At 33.6% G+C, this 21,051-nt stretch overlaps 1 protein-coding gene across 1 annotated transcript in view; it reads left to right on the top strand.

The window, feature by feature from the left end:
- Positions 1–20,376, top strand: part of Nep2 (M13 family metallopeptidase neprilysin 2) — a 79,686-nt gene extending 59,310 nt beyond the window's left edge. Inside the window, exons 6-17 of the mRNA XM_089646127.1 lie at positions 319–530; positions 4,536–4,712; positions 5,311–5,396; positions 9,032–9,137; positions 10,931–11,115; positions 13,863–13,952; positions 14,302–14,452; positions 15,830–15,998; positions 16,713–16,831; positions 17,013–17,144; positions 17,822–17,959; positions 18,495–20,376. Of these exons, the coding sequence (XP_089502253.1) occupies positions 319–530; positions 4,536–4,712; positions 5,311–5,396; positions 9,032–9,137; positions 10,931–11,115; positions 13,863–13,952; positions 14,302–14,452; positions 15,830–15,998; positions 16,713–16,831; positions 17,013–17,144; positions 17,822–17,959; positions 18,495–18,695 (1,766 nt within the window). The 3' untranslated portion in view covers positions 18,696–20,376. The remainder of the gene's footprint in view (positions 1–318; positions 531–4,535; positions 4,713–5,310; positions 5,397–9,031; positions 9,138–10,930; positions 11,116–13,862; positions 13,953–14,301; positions 14,453–15,829; positions 15,999–16,712; positions 16,832–17,012; positions 17,145–17,821; positions 17,960–18,494) is intronic.
- The last annotated feature ends 675 nt before the right edge of the window (positions 20,377–21,051 follow it).

Here is a 21,051-nt window from a genome sequence, read left to right as displayed (position 1 = left end):
ACCCAGGCACCTACTAAGTCACCAAACGTAGCGAACCCCTTTTGGTGCCCTATTTCAGAGATGTTGGTTATCCAATAAATGGTTCCAGGGCAGCGGTGTACCCGCCTCCCAAGTTGAAAGTGATACCTAATATGTACTTGAATTTAGTACATATTAGGTATCAAACCCATATTGTTTTAACCGACTTCTAAAAACAGGGTTCTTACGAATATAAATAGACTAACAGAAGAAATCTAAATGCTGATATATGATATGTCTCTTTTAACTAATGAGTTTGCCGACCACTGTAATATGCTACAATATAACCCTTCTCTCCAGCATTGATCGAAGAGCGCGGCGTACAGCCGCTCCACGATATCCTGAAGAAGCTGGGCGGCTGGCCACTCCTGGAGGGAGATGCGTGGGACGCGAGCACCTTCTCGTGGAAGGAGTCTGTCTACCGCTTCCGCCGCGCGGGCTACTCCGTTGATTACTTCCTTGACTTCTCCGTGGGCGTGGACGTCAAGAACTCCACCACGAGGCTCATCGATGTAAGTGGAAGGGGACAAATATATATGTTGCTAGTTTTCAATGTTGGTTTCACGTTTGACGATGATTGGCGAGGATTCTGATGCGGATTATTTTAAAAATTTTAAGGTTTCTTAATTGAATAAAATGATTTCTGATCTGACATTGGAGACAGTAGTGTGAAAAATTTTCATAAATTTATTCTTTGCAATTCATTATAGAATCATTTACACATTATTTTAACTTTTTTAAAAATGTTTCTGGCTTTCACCCTTCAAGATTGTTCTAGGCCATTATTTCTAATTGTGAAAAGAAGGAAGATGAACTTATATATTAATTTTGATTAAATTGGCAAATTTAAAAAATAAATGGAAGATTGGAGTCGAATTCCGACTTAGGAGAGATGAGATGTTAAATGGAGGGGAAGCAATTTTAGATAAGGCTTGGTAGAAGAGAGGATATGTGTTTAGAAAGGAAAAACCAAAAATATGTAATTTGAAGTTCCCACTTCTAGATCATAGAATGTACAATTAAATATTATAAACTTTTAACACGCATTAGGGATTCTGATATCAAATGTTCGATAGCTTAGATATTTTAATTCTTATTTCTTTTATCGTTGCGTAACTCTAGTAAATTTGGTGTTTTTAGTAATTTATAATTATAAATGTGTTTTTCAAACCTTAACAAAAAAAACTCTGTCATTTTGACTTTTTCGGTACAATGTGAAGATAATTGATTATTTTTGCACCCTTGATGTGATTTCTTCACGAAAACGAGGCTATAGAAATGGTCCAAGCCTTGTCATTATTATCTAACTTATTTATAAATATAGTTATAATCAATTACTGCCGATTATAGTACAACATTAATAATTTTGTAGGTACCATGAACAGTGTTGTTCATTGAACACTCTAAATATAATAAATGTTTTTACAGTATGTAGTATTTTCCACTAATCTAAAAATAAACACGTCAAATAACCACATTAGCACACATTACAATAATTATTTATAATGTGTTTATTTTTTATCTACATTTTCGTCAACTTAATTTTCATAATACGCGACAAAATGACAGAGTAGAATTATTATGATTGCCCAACTTACCTGAAATATTGCGCATAACTTTGTATAATATATTACGCAGAGTCACCAGTGGGACCACTGTGCAACTTTTACATTATGATTTTTGTAATAAAACGATGTAGATATTTTTATTAATATTAATGATTATTAAGGTATCCACATATACTTCCAAAGTATCAAAACACAAAAAATAAAAACCTTATACAGTCCATAGATCAAAAAGTCATATTAAAAAGTTCACAAGCATATCATTTACGTGTACTTGACCCGAATGAGGGATAAGCATACGCACACGGATCTGCTTTCAATATGCTATTGGGTGAAAAATCACTAACCGAATGGTTTCATATATATATATACGACGCACGCGGGATATTTTACATTAAAATTTGAACAAGAGATAAAATGTGTATACGATGCAAAATAATTTTAATATAGAGGGGTAAGTGTACGCACCCACATAAAAGCTTTGGCTTACCATAAAAATAAAATAAACTTTAAAATCAGAAGACTACAAGAATCGCCTGTTTTCATTTTCATAAATTGTAAAGACCACGTTGTTCTGGCGCAATTAGTTACGCAATAGCACCAAACAGTAACAGGCTAAACAAATCAGAAAACCACGACAGAAAATAATTTATGTCTTTTTTTCTTCGTAGAGCTCACTATATGCACGATCCGCTTCATGGCGACTTAAAACGCTACAAAATTGAGGAATGAGCGCAGGTGAAGCATTCACGAATTTGCGCGTACACTTACCCAAAACAAGACTATATGTTTTTGTGTTCATTTGGCGAATGTTTTGTGACAATAATCTATTTTTACTACCTTTTCAGTTGATAATATCGTCTTGCAAAATACATTTTACAGGACAATAGAGCTACTTATTGCTCAAGTATCCATATAATAAAGTACTCATTACTTAACTTTGAAAGACATTTCTTGCAACTGGTGCGATATTATATTTTCTAGTTTAATTTCGACAAAAAATCCTTTGTTTGCGAACGATTTCTCATTTCGTGACAAAACTTGATCAAAATAAAAGAATTAAAAATACTTCTAGCTACGACAAATAATAATGTATCAACCGATATAATGAAAATGTTTTTTTATAAATATCACGGATGTCTTGAAAAAGAATTCATAGATTTAATGAAAAGATATTTCATACGACGAAAAACTTTCCAAGTAATATCTGTATCTTACACGAAATTAATTATCCAAGCCCCCTTTCAATAAAATCAAGAAGTTACGAATCAACTTATAAGTATCTATATTTTATTAAGTTCCGTGTTATTTAAAATGACGAATCAACAATGATTTCGATATTAACTCAGCTACATATTTGTTTCCATTCGATTAGTACTAAACCACAATATTGTAATGCTGTTATTTTACCTCAATAATATATAGACATCCGCGATGTTTTTTCTGTCATCAATTAAACATTTCTATCACCTTGTGTTGTTGTTCTAGCTTGACCTAGTCCCCAGAGGCTAAGATTTTCTCTAATACAATCTCCAAAGTCAATGTTGTATTGACTTGTCAATAATTGTATTATTTGTGTATCAATAATATGTTGTTTGAGATTTCTCTTAGCGAACAGCTAACATTTTAGCACAATGTATTGTATTGCGTCAGCTTTTATTTGTTCACCTATTTCCCTTTAGCCTTCAAGGTGCATCCCGCCATGTTTTCCAGATTATTTGCCATAAATTTATCTATTGCGGTAAAATAATATCTTCCGTCATAATATTTATTTATGTTTAAGCTCAATATTCCCTGTGTTACAGCGTTACAGTCGCAAATTTTCGATAACTGTTTTTACATTGTACATAATATCATTCTGCAGATATATTAGTATCAATTTTTTGTATTTCTTGGGCATTAACTATGTAAAAATTTCTAGACATTTTTGTTTTATTGAGTTTTATTTTTCAGTTTTGTTTTATTGAGTTTTAAGAATGTTATTTAATTACACGGTTGTGTCGAAAACAAAACAAAATTTATGTAACAAATTTGCATTGGAAAATAAAACTCAATAAAAAAAATAAAAAAAAATAGATTAGTATCGCCCTGGTAAAGGCCTCCATTTAGCTTCCAAAAGTTGCTTGAAATGACTTTAACTAGATCTTGATAGTTAATTACTTTCCAGCTTTCCCCTTTCCATCTCCTTCCCCTACCCGCTCCATTGAGCCTCACAATATACCTCAACTGCATAATATGCTATATTCCAACTTGGGAAGAATTTTATTACGGGTCAAAGATTCATTGTATCTATTACTTCCAATATTTGAATCTTTTCCCATTAAAATGCTTTAATTATTGAATCTCATTCGCGATTTGCTATAATTATGTTTGATTTTCATCTTTGTCATTTTCCAAGAACGTATTATTTTCATTTATATACTTTCGTATTACACTTTACCATTGTCAAGCCTCAAGAACCAAATGTCTCAAACGCGATTTAGGTACTGTAATTTTGTTGAATGTATCATTTTCCATAAAAATATTATTTTCATTTATATACTTTCATCATTTTCAAGCCTCGAGACCCAATTATGTCAAACACGATTTACTGTCATTTTGTTGACTTTATCATTTGCCATAAACATATTATTTTCATTTATATACTTTCGTATTTTACTTCATCATTTTCGAGCTTCGAAATCCAATTGTCTCAAACGCGATTTACTGTGATCTTGTTAAATGTATCATTTTCCAAAATATGTTATTTTAATTTGTATACTTTTGTATTCCACTTTACCATTTTCAAGTCTCATTACCCAATTGTCTCAAAGGCGATTTACTGTCATTTCGTTGATTAAATCATTTTCCACAAACATATTATTTTCGTTTGTATTAAACTTTGTCATTTGCTAAATATATAATATTCCGTATAATGATTTTCCATCAACGTGTTCGTGTTTTGATCCCCAGCTGGACCAAGCCTCTCTAGGACTGAGCCGCGAGTACCTCAACAAGGGTCTGTCCGACAAGCTGGTGAAGGCCTACTATGACTACATGGTGGACATCTCCGTGCTATTGGGAGCCAACAGGGAACGAGCCATCTCAGAACTCACCGAATCCATCAACTTTGAAATTAAATTGGCCAATGTAAGAAGGGTTCACCTTTACATTCAAAATTGCAGGTTCAATGAAAAAACATATAACATTGAAGAAAAATGAAGAAAGTGAACAAATACTGGTTACTAAAATTACAATAAACACTCCCAAATAATATTGTTTGATGTTTTAAAAATTACCTGCAACCGCATATTATTTCATTTTATGATAATTCAATCGATTAGAAAACAACAACAGAAAAAGTAAAAACTAATAATATTACCTACTGTACAGAAGTTTTTATCGATATGGAAATATGTATTGTCCATTGAATGTGAAAAAAATTAAAATTAAAAGGCGTGAGCAATTAACGACTACAAAAATAATTAAAATGATATAATTCAATATTGTAAATAAAATTTTATATTTTATTTTCATATAATTAAAATATCGAAGAAGAAATTAACGACTAGTTCAATCTTCATATATTTGAAGTATGTGGTATCCGTACCACATATAATTTTTTATTTATTTTTATTAACTTATATTTTTAATGTTTAGTACATAAGAAAATATTGTTTTAATTTTTCTACTCCTAGAGTTTTTTGAAACTCATTTAGCAAACTATTTTAATTAATTTTATTTACAGATTTCCCTGCCGCAAGAGAAGAGGCGTAATGCTACCGCACTTTACAACCCCATGACCATTAAAGAACTGCAACAGAAGTTCCCCAGGTAATTCAATTAGACTTTACTACCAAACCCATTAACAAATAACATAAAATTTCTCTTACTTTCTAAAAAAGATCATCTTTTTAAATACCTACATCCATTTGAATTACATTTTTGTTTACGTGAATGAATTAATGCAAATCTTGGAAATGGCAATTCAACCACTTACCGGCATGCGGTCGAGCTGAAACTAGGCTGGTAGACTCGTTATCGATGACAACGCATTCAATAATCGTTTGGTGGCAATCACGCTAACACACGCGGACATTTACGGATTTCTATGAATTTTTTTGACATTACAGCAGTTAATATACGAAATAATTATCGGTCTTACCGATTTGGAATTTGGCGCAGTTGTTAGCGCGGTCGACTCTATTCAATGTGGAGAAAGGTTCAGAGTCAAAGCATTTATTTAAGATTTTAAAAAAAAATCACAACTTCAGAAGGACCAAGGAAGGACCTTGGGAAGGAAGTTTGATCCTCAGTCAAACCAAAAAACACTTGGAATTGGCTACTAGCCGAACCAAGAGATGGCGCAACTAGGTCGAAATGATTTATTCATCAAGTAATACAACGACTTAAAAGATCAAGAAGAAACATTTCATTTCAATTATTTTACAAGCAATAATTATTCGCTTGAAACACTCATCCACATTGAAAAATCTCCTGATAAAAGATACATGACGCCAACGGGACTCGAACCCGTGTCCCTTCGATTTCCGGTTGACAGCTCTGACCACTGAGCTATGGCGGCTTATTCTTATCCGCGAAATAATTCAATATATACTAGTGTTTCATTCAACAATTACTGCTTGTTACATTTTTTTTTGTTCGAGTCCCGTTGGCGTCATGTATCTTTTATCAGGAGATTTTTCAATGTGGATGAGTGTTTCAGGCGAATAATTATTGCTTGTAAAATAATTGTTACCCTTTGTGCTATGCATACAAAATCTTGTCTTAAACATTAGTTTACCAAAAAAATAATAGTTTCATTTCAAGTCATTATTTGTTTGTCATTAAATTCGTAGGTAACTATCTACAGCACGTTACAGGAAATTCACTTTTTTGTATTTCCTTCCTATTATTTCTACATACTTGTATTCAGTGCCTAAACGCCATTAGAGTAAGATAATCCCGTTATGCCGATCTAGTTGCAGAAAGTTGATTGAGCGCTTCCGAAAACCAGATCAGACTTATATTATTATATGTAATTATGAGTATAATAGGGAATGAAGACCCCGGGCTTAACTTTCTAACCACTATGCCACGGATACAAGCATTCAATGTAAAGAGGTAGTAAGAAAGTTGTGAATTCGCAGTCGGTGTTCCGAACAGTTTCAATCGCCGTCCGTACATTTCTAGGTTTTCTCAACTTTTCCGTCTTCAAAATCTAGTTGAATTTTTCAATGTTTATTGTCGTCGATATGTGGAGAACATATTTTATCGGGAATACAATAAATATTTATTACATTGAATTCCCTTTTATTGAAAAGGAAGCTTAACGCCTGGCAAATTGTTCGAGGGCCACGTCTCAATGTTGTGAAATTCAAATTTTAGTACATAGGTAATATATTGTTACGTCACACGGGGTTATAACTGATAACTTATAAGGGTATCAAACAATGTACAACATTATACAATCTTACAGATGGGACTTATATATTTCTTTAAAAATATAAGAAATGTGATAAATAAAAATGAAAAAAATCTATTAGGCTTTCTGTCACAAAAGTATTGAATATGGAATTATAGGATGGGGATCTGCTGTATCTAAGACCATACTGAAAGTACCCATAAGAACGCCTTCGATTGAGATTTTCAACAGTTTTGATGTACCAAATGTACAATATATGAGAGAGTTTGGTTTTTACCCATGGCTGTTTCCAACAGCATTTATCTCGGGAATGCTGAATATCTGCAGCCTTAGTTCCAGACGGGACGTCGCATTATTGTTGATGGCTTACAAGCTTCTGAATGGTTTACTATCAATTCCAGACATTCTGTCAAAAATAGGACTTTATGTCCCGGATAATTTCACGAGAGGCCGCCAACACAGGCTTTTAATTCTTCCCAGGTCCAGAACTAACTTACCAATGGTGATGCCCCTGGGAAGACTCACTAGGTTAATTAACTCCCTTCCAGCTAACTTGGATATTTTCCATATGTCCTACAACGACTTTAAGCGCGAAATATTGTATTTGTTCTAACTGTATACTTATGTATAAAATTTTCTTCCATAATTTGTTTACCGCTTTTGCAATGTATTGGTTTTTGTGCTGTTTTTGCAAATAAATAAATATATGTTAAAAATATACTATTGTTCATTCAGTATTCAAAAATACTGAATCCTCTACAATACCGCGTATTCATCAAACAAGGTCAAATCTCAATGACATAAAAAATATTCCAGGTCATAAAACCACATTCGGCAAAGAAAGTATATTTATTTTGCGACGAAACTCCACAATGTCCTCCCCCTGACATAAAGCGAACAGAAAATTAGAATGATTACAAATCAAGAATACATTTATACATTAAATATCGTTGTTTGTATGTAAAATGTTTAAATAGTCGCCATAATAATAAAAAAAAATAATAAAATAAACTATGGTAGTATCGTTACAGCCTTTATATAATAAATAACGTTTTTTCCATTACATAAAAAAAATAATTTGCTCGGTAAGTATTGTATATGTAAGTATTCGAAAGATTTACCATCTTTTTGCGTATGTCAAATGAATAAAAATATTTCTTATCTAATTCGACATGTCGATGTTCTGATAATTAATAATTTTCGTCATATCTTCGTTATATCGTGTTCCAACTTCTTCCCACCACTTTAATACGGTGAAATTACTTTATCAACAACCATTATTTTATTGAAAAAGAAGAATAAATCTAAGCGAAACACGAAACAGAACAAGACACAGAAAAATAAAAAGATAACAGTCTTAACTGGGATCTGGGAAACAAACCCAAGATCTCTGTCTTACCGGAAAAAATTCTTTAACCACTCGACCATTGGGACCTAATTATTAAACGTCATTTTTATCATCATCATAATCATACTATCTTGCAACTAATTTTTAAATGCGTTGTCCCGGTAAGACAAAGATCGTGGTTTCGATTCTTATTAGAGACTGTAACCTTTTTTATTTTCTTTTTTCATGTTTCGTTTAGGTGTATTATTATCTTAAAAATTCAAAATTTTGAACAATTTTATTGATAGCCCATTCCTCTTGGGATGCTATGATTTATATGTACCAGACCACTACAGCCGAAGTCGATACCATGACTTATTCAGAGTACCAAAAGGCAAAACCGACGTCCTGGCAAAGCATAGCATGACGAGGAGAGTGGTGCTGTTGAACAAACTAGCAAAGAATTTGGATGTAAGTGACTGTTCTCTAAATGACCTAAAACAATTATTGAATAGTCACTTACCCAAATGCTGATATGATGTAGAATTGTACTGTATGTAAAACTGTACTGTATGTAAAACTGTACTGTAACTGGAATGAATGTTCTGTTATACAATAAAAAAAACTTCTTCAATGACATATTGCATTGATGGGTGTAACCTTGAAGAGTTATTAAAAAAAGTTATTCCAATACAAATAAAGCCATTATTTTTCTAGCATCCCATGGAGTGAATACATCAACACGCTGCTCGCCCCTCACGTGGCTGTCAGTGACCAGGAAGTTGTCATTGTCAACGTTCCTTCTTTCATCACACACCTTGAGGTAAAATATTATTACAAAACCCTGGGTGTTGGCTGTACAAACAGGCAAACGTCGAAATGCTTGCTTGATGAACAATTCACTAAACAACCTGTTGTTCTACGGAAACTTTGAGAATTTTATAGTGCTTAAGAAAACATCAAAATAAATATGTTAGTTATGAGCAAGCAGTTTAAGTGGCTGCCCTGAACGTTGATATGAAAAATTCGTATTGTGCCTTTATAGGTATTCCTCCACAGTTGGCGTTACCCGTCCGCCCAACTTTTCATTGCGCACTGGTGGGGAATCGCAAAAACTTGCTGCTATTGTATTTTCCAAGCGGTACGCCTTGAATGAGATGGAGTATATAAAATAGAAAACACTGTTACCTAAGCGTATTCAGCGCACATAACGCTTTCACAAGTCAGAATACTTCAAATAGTTTAAATAAAGGTTCGATCTTGTGCAGGTTATATGGGTTTTTAGCAGTTAATAAATATTTTATTGTGGAAATAGTTGACGTGTACCCGGTGTTGCTGGGGGTTATCCTTAGGAGATAGACATATACCTTCACAATTTTTTGTAGGCCTTTTTAAGATATACAATTTCGTAGTAAATCATTTTGATGCATCTCATAAAGTTTAGACAGCGTTAACAATGTAGTGCACAAAAATATAATTTTTCGACTTTTTAATAAAACATCGACTTTTTTATACTTTCTATAAATATATTATGCACTTATTATATATGTAAAAGTTCCGGCAGAAATTCTCTAAATGAATGTGAAAATCCTATCAAAATCAGGTGCGTAGTTTAGAAGAACTAAATGCACAAACAGACAGACGCAAATAGCGACTTTATTTTTGTACTATTTTATTCTGGAATAAGAGATGCAAAATTAAACCTATTTTAAAAATTTCTCAGCAGTGTTTTTTACGACAGCTAAAACCTATGATGTATAACTTGACAATCTATGCCTACTAAATTTCAATTTATTTGCACGTAATATTTTGTTGCCTGTTATTCCTAGAACACGAATAGTCAAAATAGGAAAACAGTGCGTATACACGGTATCCGGAAACTCGCAGTACAAGCGGATCTAAATCACATTTGGAGCTGATTCTGTGGCTTAACCTTTTAAATTTGAATTGTCGTATTCTTGGGAATTATAGAGATTATGATTATATGTACTAAGAATTTACGGACACCGTGTCTAAAACTGTTCACTTCATCGACTGTGGTTTGGTAAAACGGTAAAACCCTTCAAGACAATAAAAACAAACATATGCAAATTCGTTCAAATTAATTTAAAATCTTGAAATTTATATGTTTATACAAAATTTGATGTAAAATATTTGAGGGTTGAGTAATTTCATCTATGTTGTTCTCGAAATAATCTTAAAAAAATTGTGTGCATAAATTCTGTTTTTTTTTTTTTGTATTAAAAACACCTAAATCAGCAAACATTACTGTACCACGTTGCACTTTGAAGACTATTCTTTATGAAATCACTAAAAAGCAAAATTCCAAAAATGTGGCTTGAAGGGTTTTACCAAAACACAATCAATTTCATAATAAAGCAATATCTTGTACATTTTTTGTATATTTGTTGCTTTGAGAATTGGTTTAGTTTAGAGTAATGAATATAGAAAACGCATTTCATTTTAATTAGTCACAAGACACAATCATATTTCGGACTCTCATGATTGAACAATACCTTCGTTACTTTCTAAAGTGACAATGAGTGGTTGTAATGTAATTCTCGCCGCCTGTAACAATAAGCATTGTATGTAAATAATATGTGTGCATTTTATTAGGAGTTGCTGTCGAAGACTCCGAAGCGGGTGCAGGCTAACTACGTGATGTGGCGCGTGGCCGGAGCCTCTGTGTCCTACCTCAGCGAGGAGTTGCGCCGCAGGCAGCTCGAGTTTGCCACCTCTCTGTCCGGCAAGTCTGAGAGAGAGAGCAGGTGGAAGGAGTGCGTGGACACCGTCGGAGGAAGGTGAGATATTCCTACCAGAGATGTGATTTATTTCAAATAAATCCATTTCAAATGGAAATGCATAATGCAAAATGGGTATTTTCCATTTTGCATTTTAAATGCTTTTCTAAGGGCGTGAGCACACAGAGAGCGGTCAGAGTTCTGCGTTCTAGTGACCGTTGACCGCTCAAGAGTTCCAACGCACACAAGCGGCGTTCAAATTCTCGCGTTCTAGTTTCGTTTGGGTCTTTGCATATGCAACATGTCACTAGAAAGTTCATCATCCGTGAAAATATATTGCTCTTGTGGAGCTTAACAGCTTCTAAAAAGAAAAGAAAATATTGGGTGCACCCAATCAACACAACGCGAGAAGAACAAGGCGAATTTACTAATAATAAAATTTACTTAAAATTTAAATTTACTAGTAGCAATTTCAAACCAAGCTTCGACTTTTTTTTTGCATTTTTTATAATTTACATCACTTAAATCGTATAAAAAACTCCTTTCCCTAACCAATTCAATTTGAGGTTACAAACTTTTCTGTGTTTGTAACCTCAAATATCGCGGCGTTCTGGCGTTCTCTGCCTCGGCGGCAAAAGAACTCTTAGAACGCGGCGTTCCGTTTTGACCGCCGCGGTCTGACTGCCCGCTGTGTGCGTTGTTGTTATAGTATCAGTACATTCTAATGAACGCCGAACGCGGAACTCGGAACTCGGAACTCCTGACCGCTCTCTGTGTGCTCACGCTCTAAAAACCATTTTGCATTTTGCATTTTAAATGCTTTTCTCAATGCATTTTCCATTTTAAATACTTTTTTGCAACATTCTTCCTACTATCTCCACTCATCTTTTTTTCATACGTCCCAAATATCAGTCGGTCCTCAACCTCGCTATGAGAGATAATTTACATTTGTCAAGTTGCTCCCTGGTAGGAACCCTGGCAATTGAGTGATACCATTACAAAAAATACTGATTCAAATACTGAACATGGGGCCATGACGCTGTAATATTAAATGTTAGATAGCAGTTTCTATGTTTTTACGTTGGCAACATTAGTCCCGCGCAAATTTTTTGTGGTTTCATAATCTGTAGTCGTGGTGTTTTTGGATTTACCATCATGTAATATGTAGGTTCTACATTGATGTCCATTATTAAATGACAAAATTGTTTAAAAATTTTATAATTATTTTAATTGTTTGACCTGAGAAACCATTTTGCATTTTCAATGCATTTTGAAAATAGGTATTTTGCATTTTGCATTTGAAATGCTTTTCTAAAAACCATTTTGCATTTTGCATTTTCAAATGGAAAAGTTTTGACCCATTTCCATTTTGCATTTCAAATGGTTTTAGGTACCTATTTTACACATCTCCGATTCCTACACGGAAAACTTACTGATATGAAAAAAAATACGAATTTATTGAGAATTATTTCAAATTATTCGTAATCCGTTAAAACGGGACTGTAGGCCCTTAACGAATGAATTGGTAGGTTTCCTCTTAAAACAGGAATGTATTATCGCGATGTGTCAACAGTCAACACGTGTTAATAAAAATCGTAATATTTTCAACTTTAAAGTTATAAAGGCATGGTGCAGGTGCATGCACACGTTTTCCAATATATTAGGAATGTACTAAAAAAATTATAGGAAACTGCCTGCAATCCCATTTTTAACCGGATAGCGAATAATTTGAAGAGTTTTTTATAAATCAGCAATACTCCATTTTCTTCGTGCATCCATCAGGCCGCATCTTGAAGACACATTATTTGGTCATCAGGGTCGGCCCTACACGGGCGCAATTGGAGCAGACCAAATTACCAAGGCGCCAAGGCGCTGATAATACCTAACACTCCTAACCCATCGCCCTTTTGATTATTTTCATAAAAACGGCCCTACACAAAAATGCAAATCATCCGCATATTATTGATTGCAGTGATCACCTACCTAGGCGTCTACTGGTTTTACAGTGGTGCCAAAATTTTATTTGCGCCAGGCGCGCCGTTTGGCTCAGGGCTGGCCCTGTTAGTCATCGATTCGATCAATAAAGAAGGAGCAGAAACTACTTTCTTGCCCAACCTCACAACACAGTGTGCACATTTGTTTTTACTATTCTTCATTAATCCAAGGTACAGATATATTTAATAAAAACAAGTATGATTAGGTTATGTAGGGATAAGTGCGTCTATAGTGTATGTGAACTAAGTTTTATAAGAAAACGAAACAATTTGTGGCTGTGTGTAATATCTAGGAATATACTGTTATAAAAAACTAAACTTGTCGCAGTTTAATAGTGCTGTGTGCGCCAATTTTTATTCTGACAGATGTTTAATTTCCATGATGATCTTAACTTTCAGAAACATTAAAACACTACATTTTGGGTTCTTTTAAACTATATCCCAAAACTGGCAGAGCTAGCATACAATGTCCATTCCCCTTTAACATTATTAGTAGCTATACTAATAAAGTTTTGTATTTATTAAACGATATAATAGACAGACGCACATACCCCATAAAAAAGGAGGCGAGTGTGTCTGTCTATTAAAATGTTTTTGTAATATATACATAACTTTTATTTTATGGGGTATATGCGTCTAGATTTTATTAAAACGATTTTACGTTGAGGTTATTGTGTTATTAATTTACTAACCATTGTTTCGTAAAAGCACACTGAATTCGCTACTTATCGGTAAGTGGTAAGTCGTTAATTTTTATTCCGCACTTTCACCGAATGAAAATCACACAATTACATGCAAAATGCTTTTCTACAGTTTGTCCTTGGCCATCGGTTCCCTGTACGTCCGAAAATACTTCCACGAAGACTCCAAGAAGGCTGCCCTCGATATGGTGGCAGGAATTAGGTTTGTAAATCCGTATTACATGATTAACATATTTTAATAAACTTATTTTATATCAACAAACATGTGTAAATCAGTAACCTTTGTACTGCATTATAAAATCACATGCACACATTGCAAAATACAATAATGATACACAACACAACACAATAATAATACAACGTAACCGTTTCTTGACAAAGTCACTGTTTTTATTAAGTTCATAAAAACACGCAAACGTAGTGAGATAATATTATAAAAATATTGTAATACTATTTCAAAGAGTTTTACAAATTAATTGGCTAAAGTGCGGAATGAACTAGGTGCTAGATTTGTGATGACCTAGGTATATTCAATTTTTTTCTAAATCCAGGACCGAATTCAAGGACATCTTAAGGAAAGTGGACTGGATGGACGACAAAACGAGGGACGCTGCCATAGACAAGGCTGACAGCATGACCACACACATCGCCTATCCCCCTGAGCTTCTCGACGCCAACAAGCTGACCGAATTCTACGACGGTGTAAGTTTAAAGCCAACAACTCCATGTGAACATCACTCTAATAACTTCATGGCCGACTTGAGTACAGGCCCATACGTTTATGATGTCATCCGATTTCAAATAATATTTGTTGCAGCTCGGTCGGATCTCGGGAAGTTGGTTATTTTCCACTTCCAAGATTCCATTTCATTCAAGAAAACAATATACCAAAATAAACGTATTTAAAAATGTATCCATCTTTAAGAAGTACATTTAAGATCAGCCAAGTTGATAATAATTGGTCGGTTGTTAATCATTGTTATTTACCTAACTACAACAAAAGATTGAACGTTGATGTAATGGAGTGTAAATATAAGGGTCCTTTCATAATGAAACGGTTTACCCCGCTTTTGTTCTCGAGAAATAAAGAAAGTATTAATGGCATAGTAAATAACAGCAATATACAATCACTGGTGGTTAATTTAAAACATCAAACAATTAAATTGCTGAACACGGAGTTGGTTCGGCTGCAGTTGATAGATTTTTAATGCAAAATTCCGTTCAAAAGTAACAACTGCTCCAAACCGCATGGAGCCAGAGACACTATGGCTTGCCCGATTGGGGTATGTTGTGGATTTCCAGATCTGCTTACCAAACACGGTTAAAGCCAATATAATAAATTATTATAATAGATTATTTTTAATTCATTATATGTGAAATAAAAAATTAATTAAATAAAATTTACTTGCGCACGCCGGGATTTGAACACGCGATCTCCGGATAAGTACCTAGTCGGAGCCTTATCCCTCGACCACAGAGGCCGTTTTTCGTAACACGCCTTTAGTCGCCTGACACAATAATTTATACACAGGACCTACTGTCGAGTTACCAAACGTAATGTGAATTATAATAGTGATTTATGCTTCAAAAATGATTTTTCTGATTCACGCGGGAGGATGCTATTAATACTTCCGTCTTACGTCAGCGATAACTATCTGATTACCGGTAATAGGTGGACCGTATAGTAAGTACATATGTGTAATAGTTTACTCGGATCGATGTTTCGTTTTGTGCATCCTTAATATTATATTTCTTTAATAATTTCTTGGAGCTCAACTTATGGAGAAATAGAATAATAACGAAAAAATTATATATGTAAGTCTGCATATTGTTATCATTTATAATGTTAAATAATAAATAAAAAAATAAAAAAAAATAATAAAAAAAACTTCTTTTACTGGTCGATCAGCGCTTTATTCACAACTAGCTGACGTGAAAAAATCCTTTGTGTAATTTAGAAAAATTAAGTGCACAAGCAGACAGACGCGGATAGCGACTTTATTTTATACTATTTAGAGAAGTTACTTTTATTCGTTTATTAAACAAAATTAATAATTTGTTTTTATGTTTCATTTTCAGTTGGATATGTCAGCGGATATGTTCATCGAGTCAGTACTCAATCTGACCTACTTCGGCACCGAGTACTCGTTCAAGCAGCTGAGGAAACCTGTGAACAAATCAGACTGGATTTCCCACGGACGTCCCGCCATTGTGAACGCTTTCTACTCGTCAACGGAAAACAGCATTCGTGAGTTTTCATTCTATGCAAATTATTATAGCCACAGCTCTACTTCGGTCGTAGTGGTGAAAACTGATAAAAATAAATCTGATATTTATGAGACTCAATAATAAATTTCTCTTCCTGAGGGAGTAAGGCTACTACCCGTTGGGCTATTTCAATAGTACTGACATTCTCTTGGGTACGTTCGGAAAAAACCATCTACGGGATGTGAAAATTGCTACAGATTTCTTCAAACTGATTCGTGGATGTTTTGAAAACTCGGCTATCAACGGAGAACATTAATTTGTATGTTTCTGATAGTTATCTCCGTCACCAACATCATAGACTGTTTTATCTTCCAACCTACAGTATCAATTTGCCCAATGTTCATATCGGTGGGGAGTGGGGAGAGAGATTTTGTTGATTAATAGAATCAATTCAGATATCGACATATGTAGCATCAGTGGGGCTGCTTTTAAACGTTAAGCCTTGTTGGTGCTAGTATAGTACTTCAGAAGTTTTTGTTTGTTTGTGTTATACTTAAACTTCTCGAGTGTATTTTATTCAATTTTCCTTTATAATATATTATTGAAAACCGCAATGAATGATTATTTTTTCTGTCTATTTATCTATCAGGAAATAAATTCACAGCTGTTACGTTATTAAAAATCAAATGTTGCGATTCACACTGACTTCATATATAATTACTGCAGCAATTATAGAATGTTTGTGTTATTGTAGAATTCCCAGCTGGTATCTTGCAAGGCGCCTTCTTCTCATCTGAGCGACCTCGCTATATGAATTACGGAGCCATTGGATTCGTCATTGGACACGAGATTACCCACGGCTTTGATGATCAAGTAATTAATATTGCATAATAATAACTTAATTGAACACAAACTTTTGATGCAAATTTCAACACTTTCTCACTGTTGATGTGGATGGGAGCAAACGTAGATTGACCTACTCAAAATCTAATAAAAACTTACTTCGGTAATAATTAACTTCTTTTGCAAGATATCTAATACCATATTTTTTCAGGGAAGACAATTCGATAAAGAAGGAAACCTTGTAGATTGGTGGGATTCTAAAACCAAGGAACGTTACCTCGAAAAGGCTAAATGCATCATTGAACAGTATTCCAACTACACCGCTAAGGAGGTATCTCTGAATGTAAGTAAAATTACGCAGTATGATAAAAAGTCCATAATATAATAATAGACCTATAAGAATTCCGCATTTTTACCGTGATAATATAACATAATTTTCATGAACTCTTTATTAAAAAATATATTTTTCTGATAATTTCTATTCAGATATCTAATAGTTAAAAAGTAATTTTATGAAATGTCCTCGATAGAAACAAAACGAAAAGTATCATCTGAAAATTATAAAAAAACACACATCTTATTCTGTCATTAAAAAAGTTGTGTATGAAAAAATTACACGGTGTTTCTTTTAACTTTTATGTAATGCTAGTACCTCTGATGTCGAGAGATTTTTGGTCTATTTTAAATATCTTGGTGTTTTATGAAATATTTTCACAACAATCACTTACGCCTATATTTAATCGTTTTGTTATGTTCGGCTATATATTTTATCTTCTTTTCAAATTACTTTCAACGAACTTCATCATCCTTTTGAATGCTTATGGCTAAGTTTTACTTTTACTTTACTTTGAAGTACTCCAAAGCGACACTAATCACTATCAAATAAATAATTCGGACTGTGATTGGCGATAATAATAAAAAGACGTTATCAATATTTTTGATTTTCTTATAACATTGCTCATTCAGGTGAACTTATGTCGTTAGGTTACTTGTTTTTTATAAGCTTTTGTTGGTTTCCAGCTGAACGGAGTCAACACCCAGGGAGAGAATATCGCCGACAACGGCGGCATCAAAGAGGCCTACTTGGCTTACCTGAAATGGGCTGCTGTCAACGGACCAGAACCTAAGCTTCCTGGTCTCAGTTTCACACCCCAACAGGTTAATAAGCTGAATTATTATTTATTTGTTACAATCTAAAGTCCCTGGAGTTGCAGAGTTTTTTTTAAATCAGATCTACATACCTACTCAAAAATTTTCCTCTGTATTTCCTCTATGTCAAGTGTGCCAAATATCATCAACCTCGGAATAAAACTGTAATTTAAATTTGTATAAAAAGATAAAGCCTATGAAGTGGAGATAGATCTTATTCTCAAATAAGTACCTGCATGTTTTTTAATGTTAATTACTATTCTATTTCAATGGTAATGTATACATTTAAACATTCTTGCTAAATTATACGCTAGTTCAAAGTTGTTATGATAATGTCAGTCTTATCTCTGGTTTAACAAATAAATCAAGTTGTTAACTGTTCAAAATAATGTACTACAAATACCGAACAAAGAATATTATAAAATGCAAATAACAAAACGGCTGGAAGAAAAATACATAAATACAAAAGTGATTACTGATTTAAATTTGAATGTCAAACTCCTCTATTGTGTGGTTGATATAATGTGATAATCGTTGGTTTCAGCTGTTCTGGATGAGCGCCGCTAACACGTGGTGCTCTTCGTACCGCCCCGAGTCCCTCAAGCTGCGCATCACCACCGGCTTCCACTCACCCGGCCGCTTCCGCGTCATCGGCCCGCTCTCCAACATGGACGAGTTCTCCAAGGACTTCAACTGCCCCGTCGGCTCCAACATGAACCCCCACCGAAAGTGCAAGGTCTGGTAATCGAATCCGGTCGACCCGGAAACCCCCTTACTCAATTGGACTACAACGGGAAAGTAACGAAAACCGAAGACATCAGAACGTTCAGCACCCCGCAGCAGTATCCAGCTGCCTGTCCTTTCAAATATAACATATTGAATGCGGTTCCATTTTTCACAAATCTTACCCATTCTCAGAACTCGGCCATTTCTGATTTAGCATGACTTAGGATAATAATTGTTAATATAATTACTTAGAAGCGTGTTTTGGCTTTTTAGACTACGCTTGATGTAGCAAGTTTCTCTGATTTTCTGGATAATTGCGGTTAATGCTCTATTTGGTTGTCGCTCTATCAGGATTCATTGCAGCGCCCTCCGTCAGAGTGGTGCGGTAAAATGCCAAATATTAATTAAATGGCGGCAGTAAACCTTGTTTATTTTTACAAAATTTCATAAAATTTTTATTCAGTATGCAATTACGAACAATATTTCACATATTTTCTTAGTGAGGGCCTTTTGTAATATCGAAACAAAACCCCAAAAAACCGTCTGGACAAAAAGTTTACAGAAGTCGAGGTACTCAACCTGATTTTATTCTCAAATATTGTATTAAGCAAATTATTTTAAAAAGAGGATACATTTTAATGTATTTGTGAAAAGCGAGAGTGTCGAAAGTTTAAAAAAAGTTTTTCGCTGTGTTAATCAATTACGGTTAAATTTAAACTTTTTTATTTTTTTCTTTTATTATTGCTTCCTAAAAAATAAAATGTTAAATAAAGTTACATAATAATTTTTTATCCATCCAGTACACCAACACAAAAGCAAGGGTCTCTTTAAAACGATTTACCTGTAACTTTCTGAATTTCGGATTGTTTAGTGTCAATTATGATCAGATTATGCCAATTTGACGAAAACTGTTATTTTGTTGCTGTTCTTGCAGCCCTGTTGGAATCGAGGCTGTTTGACAAAGCTCTCCTTTTTAATTTTGTTCATTAAAATACAATATCTATAATCTCATAGTATGTAGGTAGATATTATCATAATGGCTTAAAACATATTATTTATTTGTGGTTTCACAAAGTATTTATATTATTTTGTTACGAAGAAAATGGCAGAATCTTTTTGATATTTATTTATTTGTATTTGAATTTTACTAAAATTACAATGTTTTCGTTACTGCCACCTGTAACTTATAATTTACCTAATATAAATGTTGTTGAGTGAGGTCTCCTAAAGTGTATGGTTACTTGCTAACTTGCAACTGGCGCTTGTTTGTTTAATATGCATTCTGGGTGATAAAAATAACCACAAGTAAAACAAAAATAATTTGAAATATATGAATAACAGGTCCTAGTCCTCAATTATGAGTGTAAGGCAGGCGGTTTATTCGACACTGATTATATCACGATTTTTGTAATTATGTCTTGTTATTGATTGACTATGCTACAATCGGCAAGTCAAATCGCATGAATACCATTGTGTCATTGTTTTTGTTTATTATTTATTAAGATACATACAAAATATAATATTATTAAAGTTTCTCCAGAATGTAATAGTAGCTATTGTACAAATCAGTAAAATCACAATTTATTGTACAGTTTAGGAGTGACGTGCAAACTATTGGTAATAAAATATTATATTGTTAGTGTCAGATAATAAACAAATTATATGAAATTCGTTATTTTATTATTTTCTGTACCCACTTACTTTGTATGTGAATACATAATATTATAAATATACAAAACGTTTCTAACATCGAAATACTTTATATTTTCTTCTACTTACCTAACGTCGATGAAGCATAATATTGCGTTTTGAGACCTCTGTAAGCTCATGAATATGGCGAAATCATATAACATCTATCTTTACAGACATGGTAGAGATCTATTAGAGTCGGTGTATAAAAAGTTAATTTGAATGGTGGTAATTAAATAGGTACAGTTATAAAAATAATAAAATCGGCCATAAAGGCGACATAAGACTCTAATAACGGGGGTTTGCTCGACGCTCACATTTTAATTATTTCTGATGAACGAATTACAAAAATCTCAAATGTTTTTAGAGGGATTCCTACGGATGTAAATTATTTGTATTTGGGATTAATAAAAACATGACCTTACCATTAAAATATTTTATTTAAAACGGTTTCAAAATTTTAAAAAGCTTTTTTCAACTATTAAATTAGTAGTGAGCAATATATTTTTCTATTTTAAACGATGAACTAGTAACTTCCCGAGAGATGCCTCTAGAAATATTAGAGATTTTAGTAATACGTTCATCAGAAATAATTAAAATAAACCCCACGGAAAGATCGATATTCTAGGCCTGCTATGACAAGGTCGACGGTAAGTCCGTCCATTACGACGGGCCACGCGCCGAAT

The sequence above is a fragment of the Hesperophylax consimilis genome, chromosome 23 (assembly GCF_061612785.1).
Source record: "Hesperophylax consimilis isolate HC1 chromosome 23, BYU_Hcon_1.0, whole genome shotgun sequence".
NCBI lineage: Eukaryota > Metazoa > Arthropoda > Insecta > Trichoptera > Limnephilidae > Hesperophylax > Hesperophylax consimilis.
This window is presented reverse-complemented; position numbering and strand designations above follow the sequence as displayed.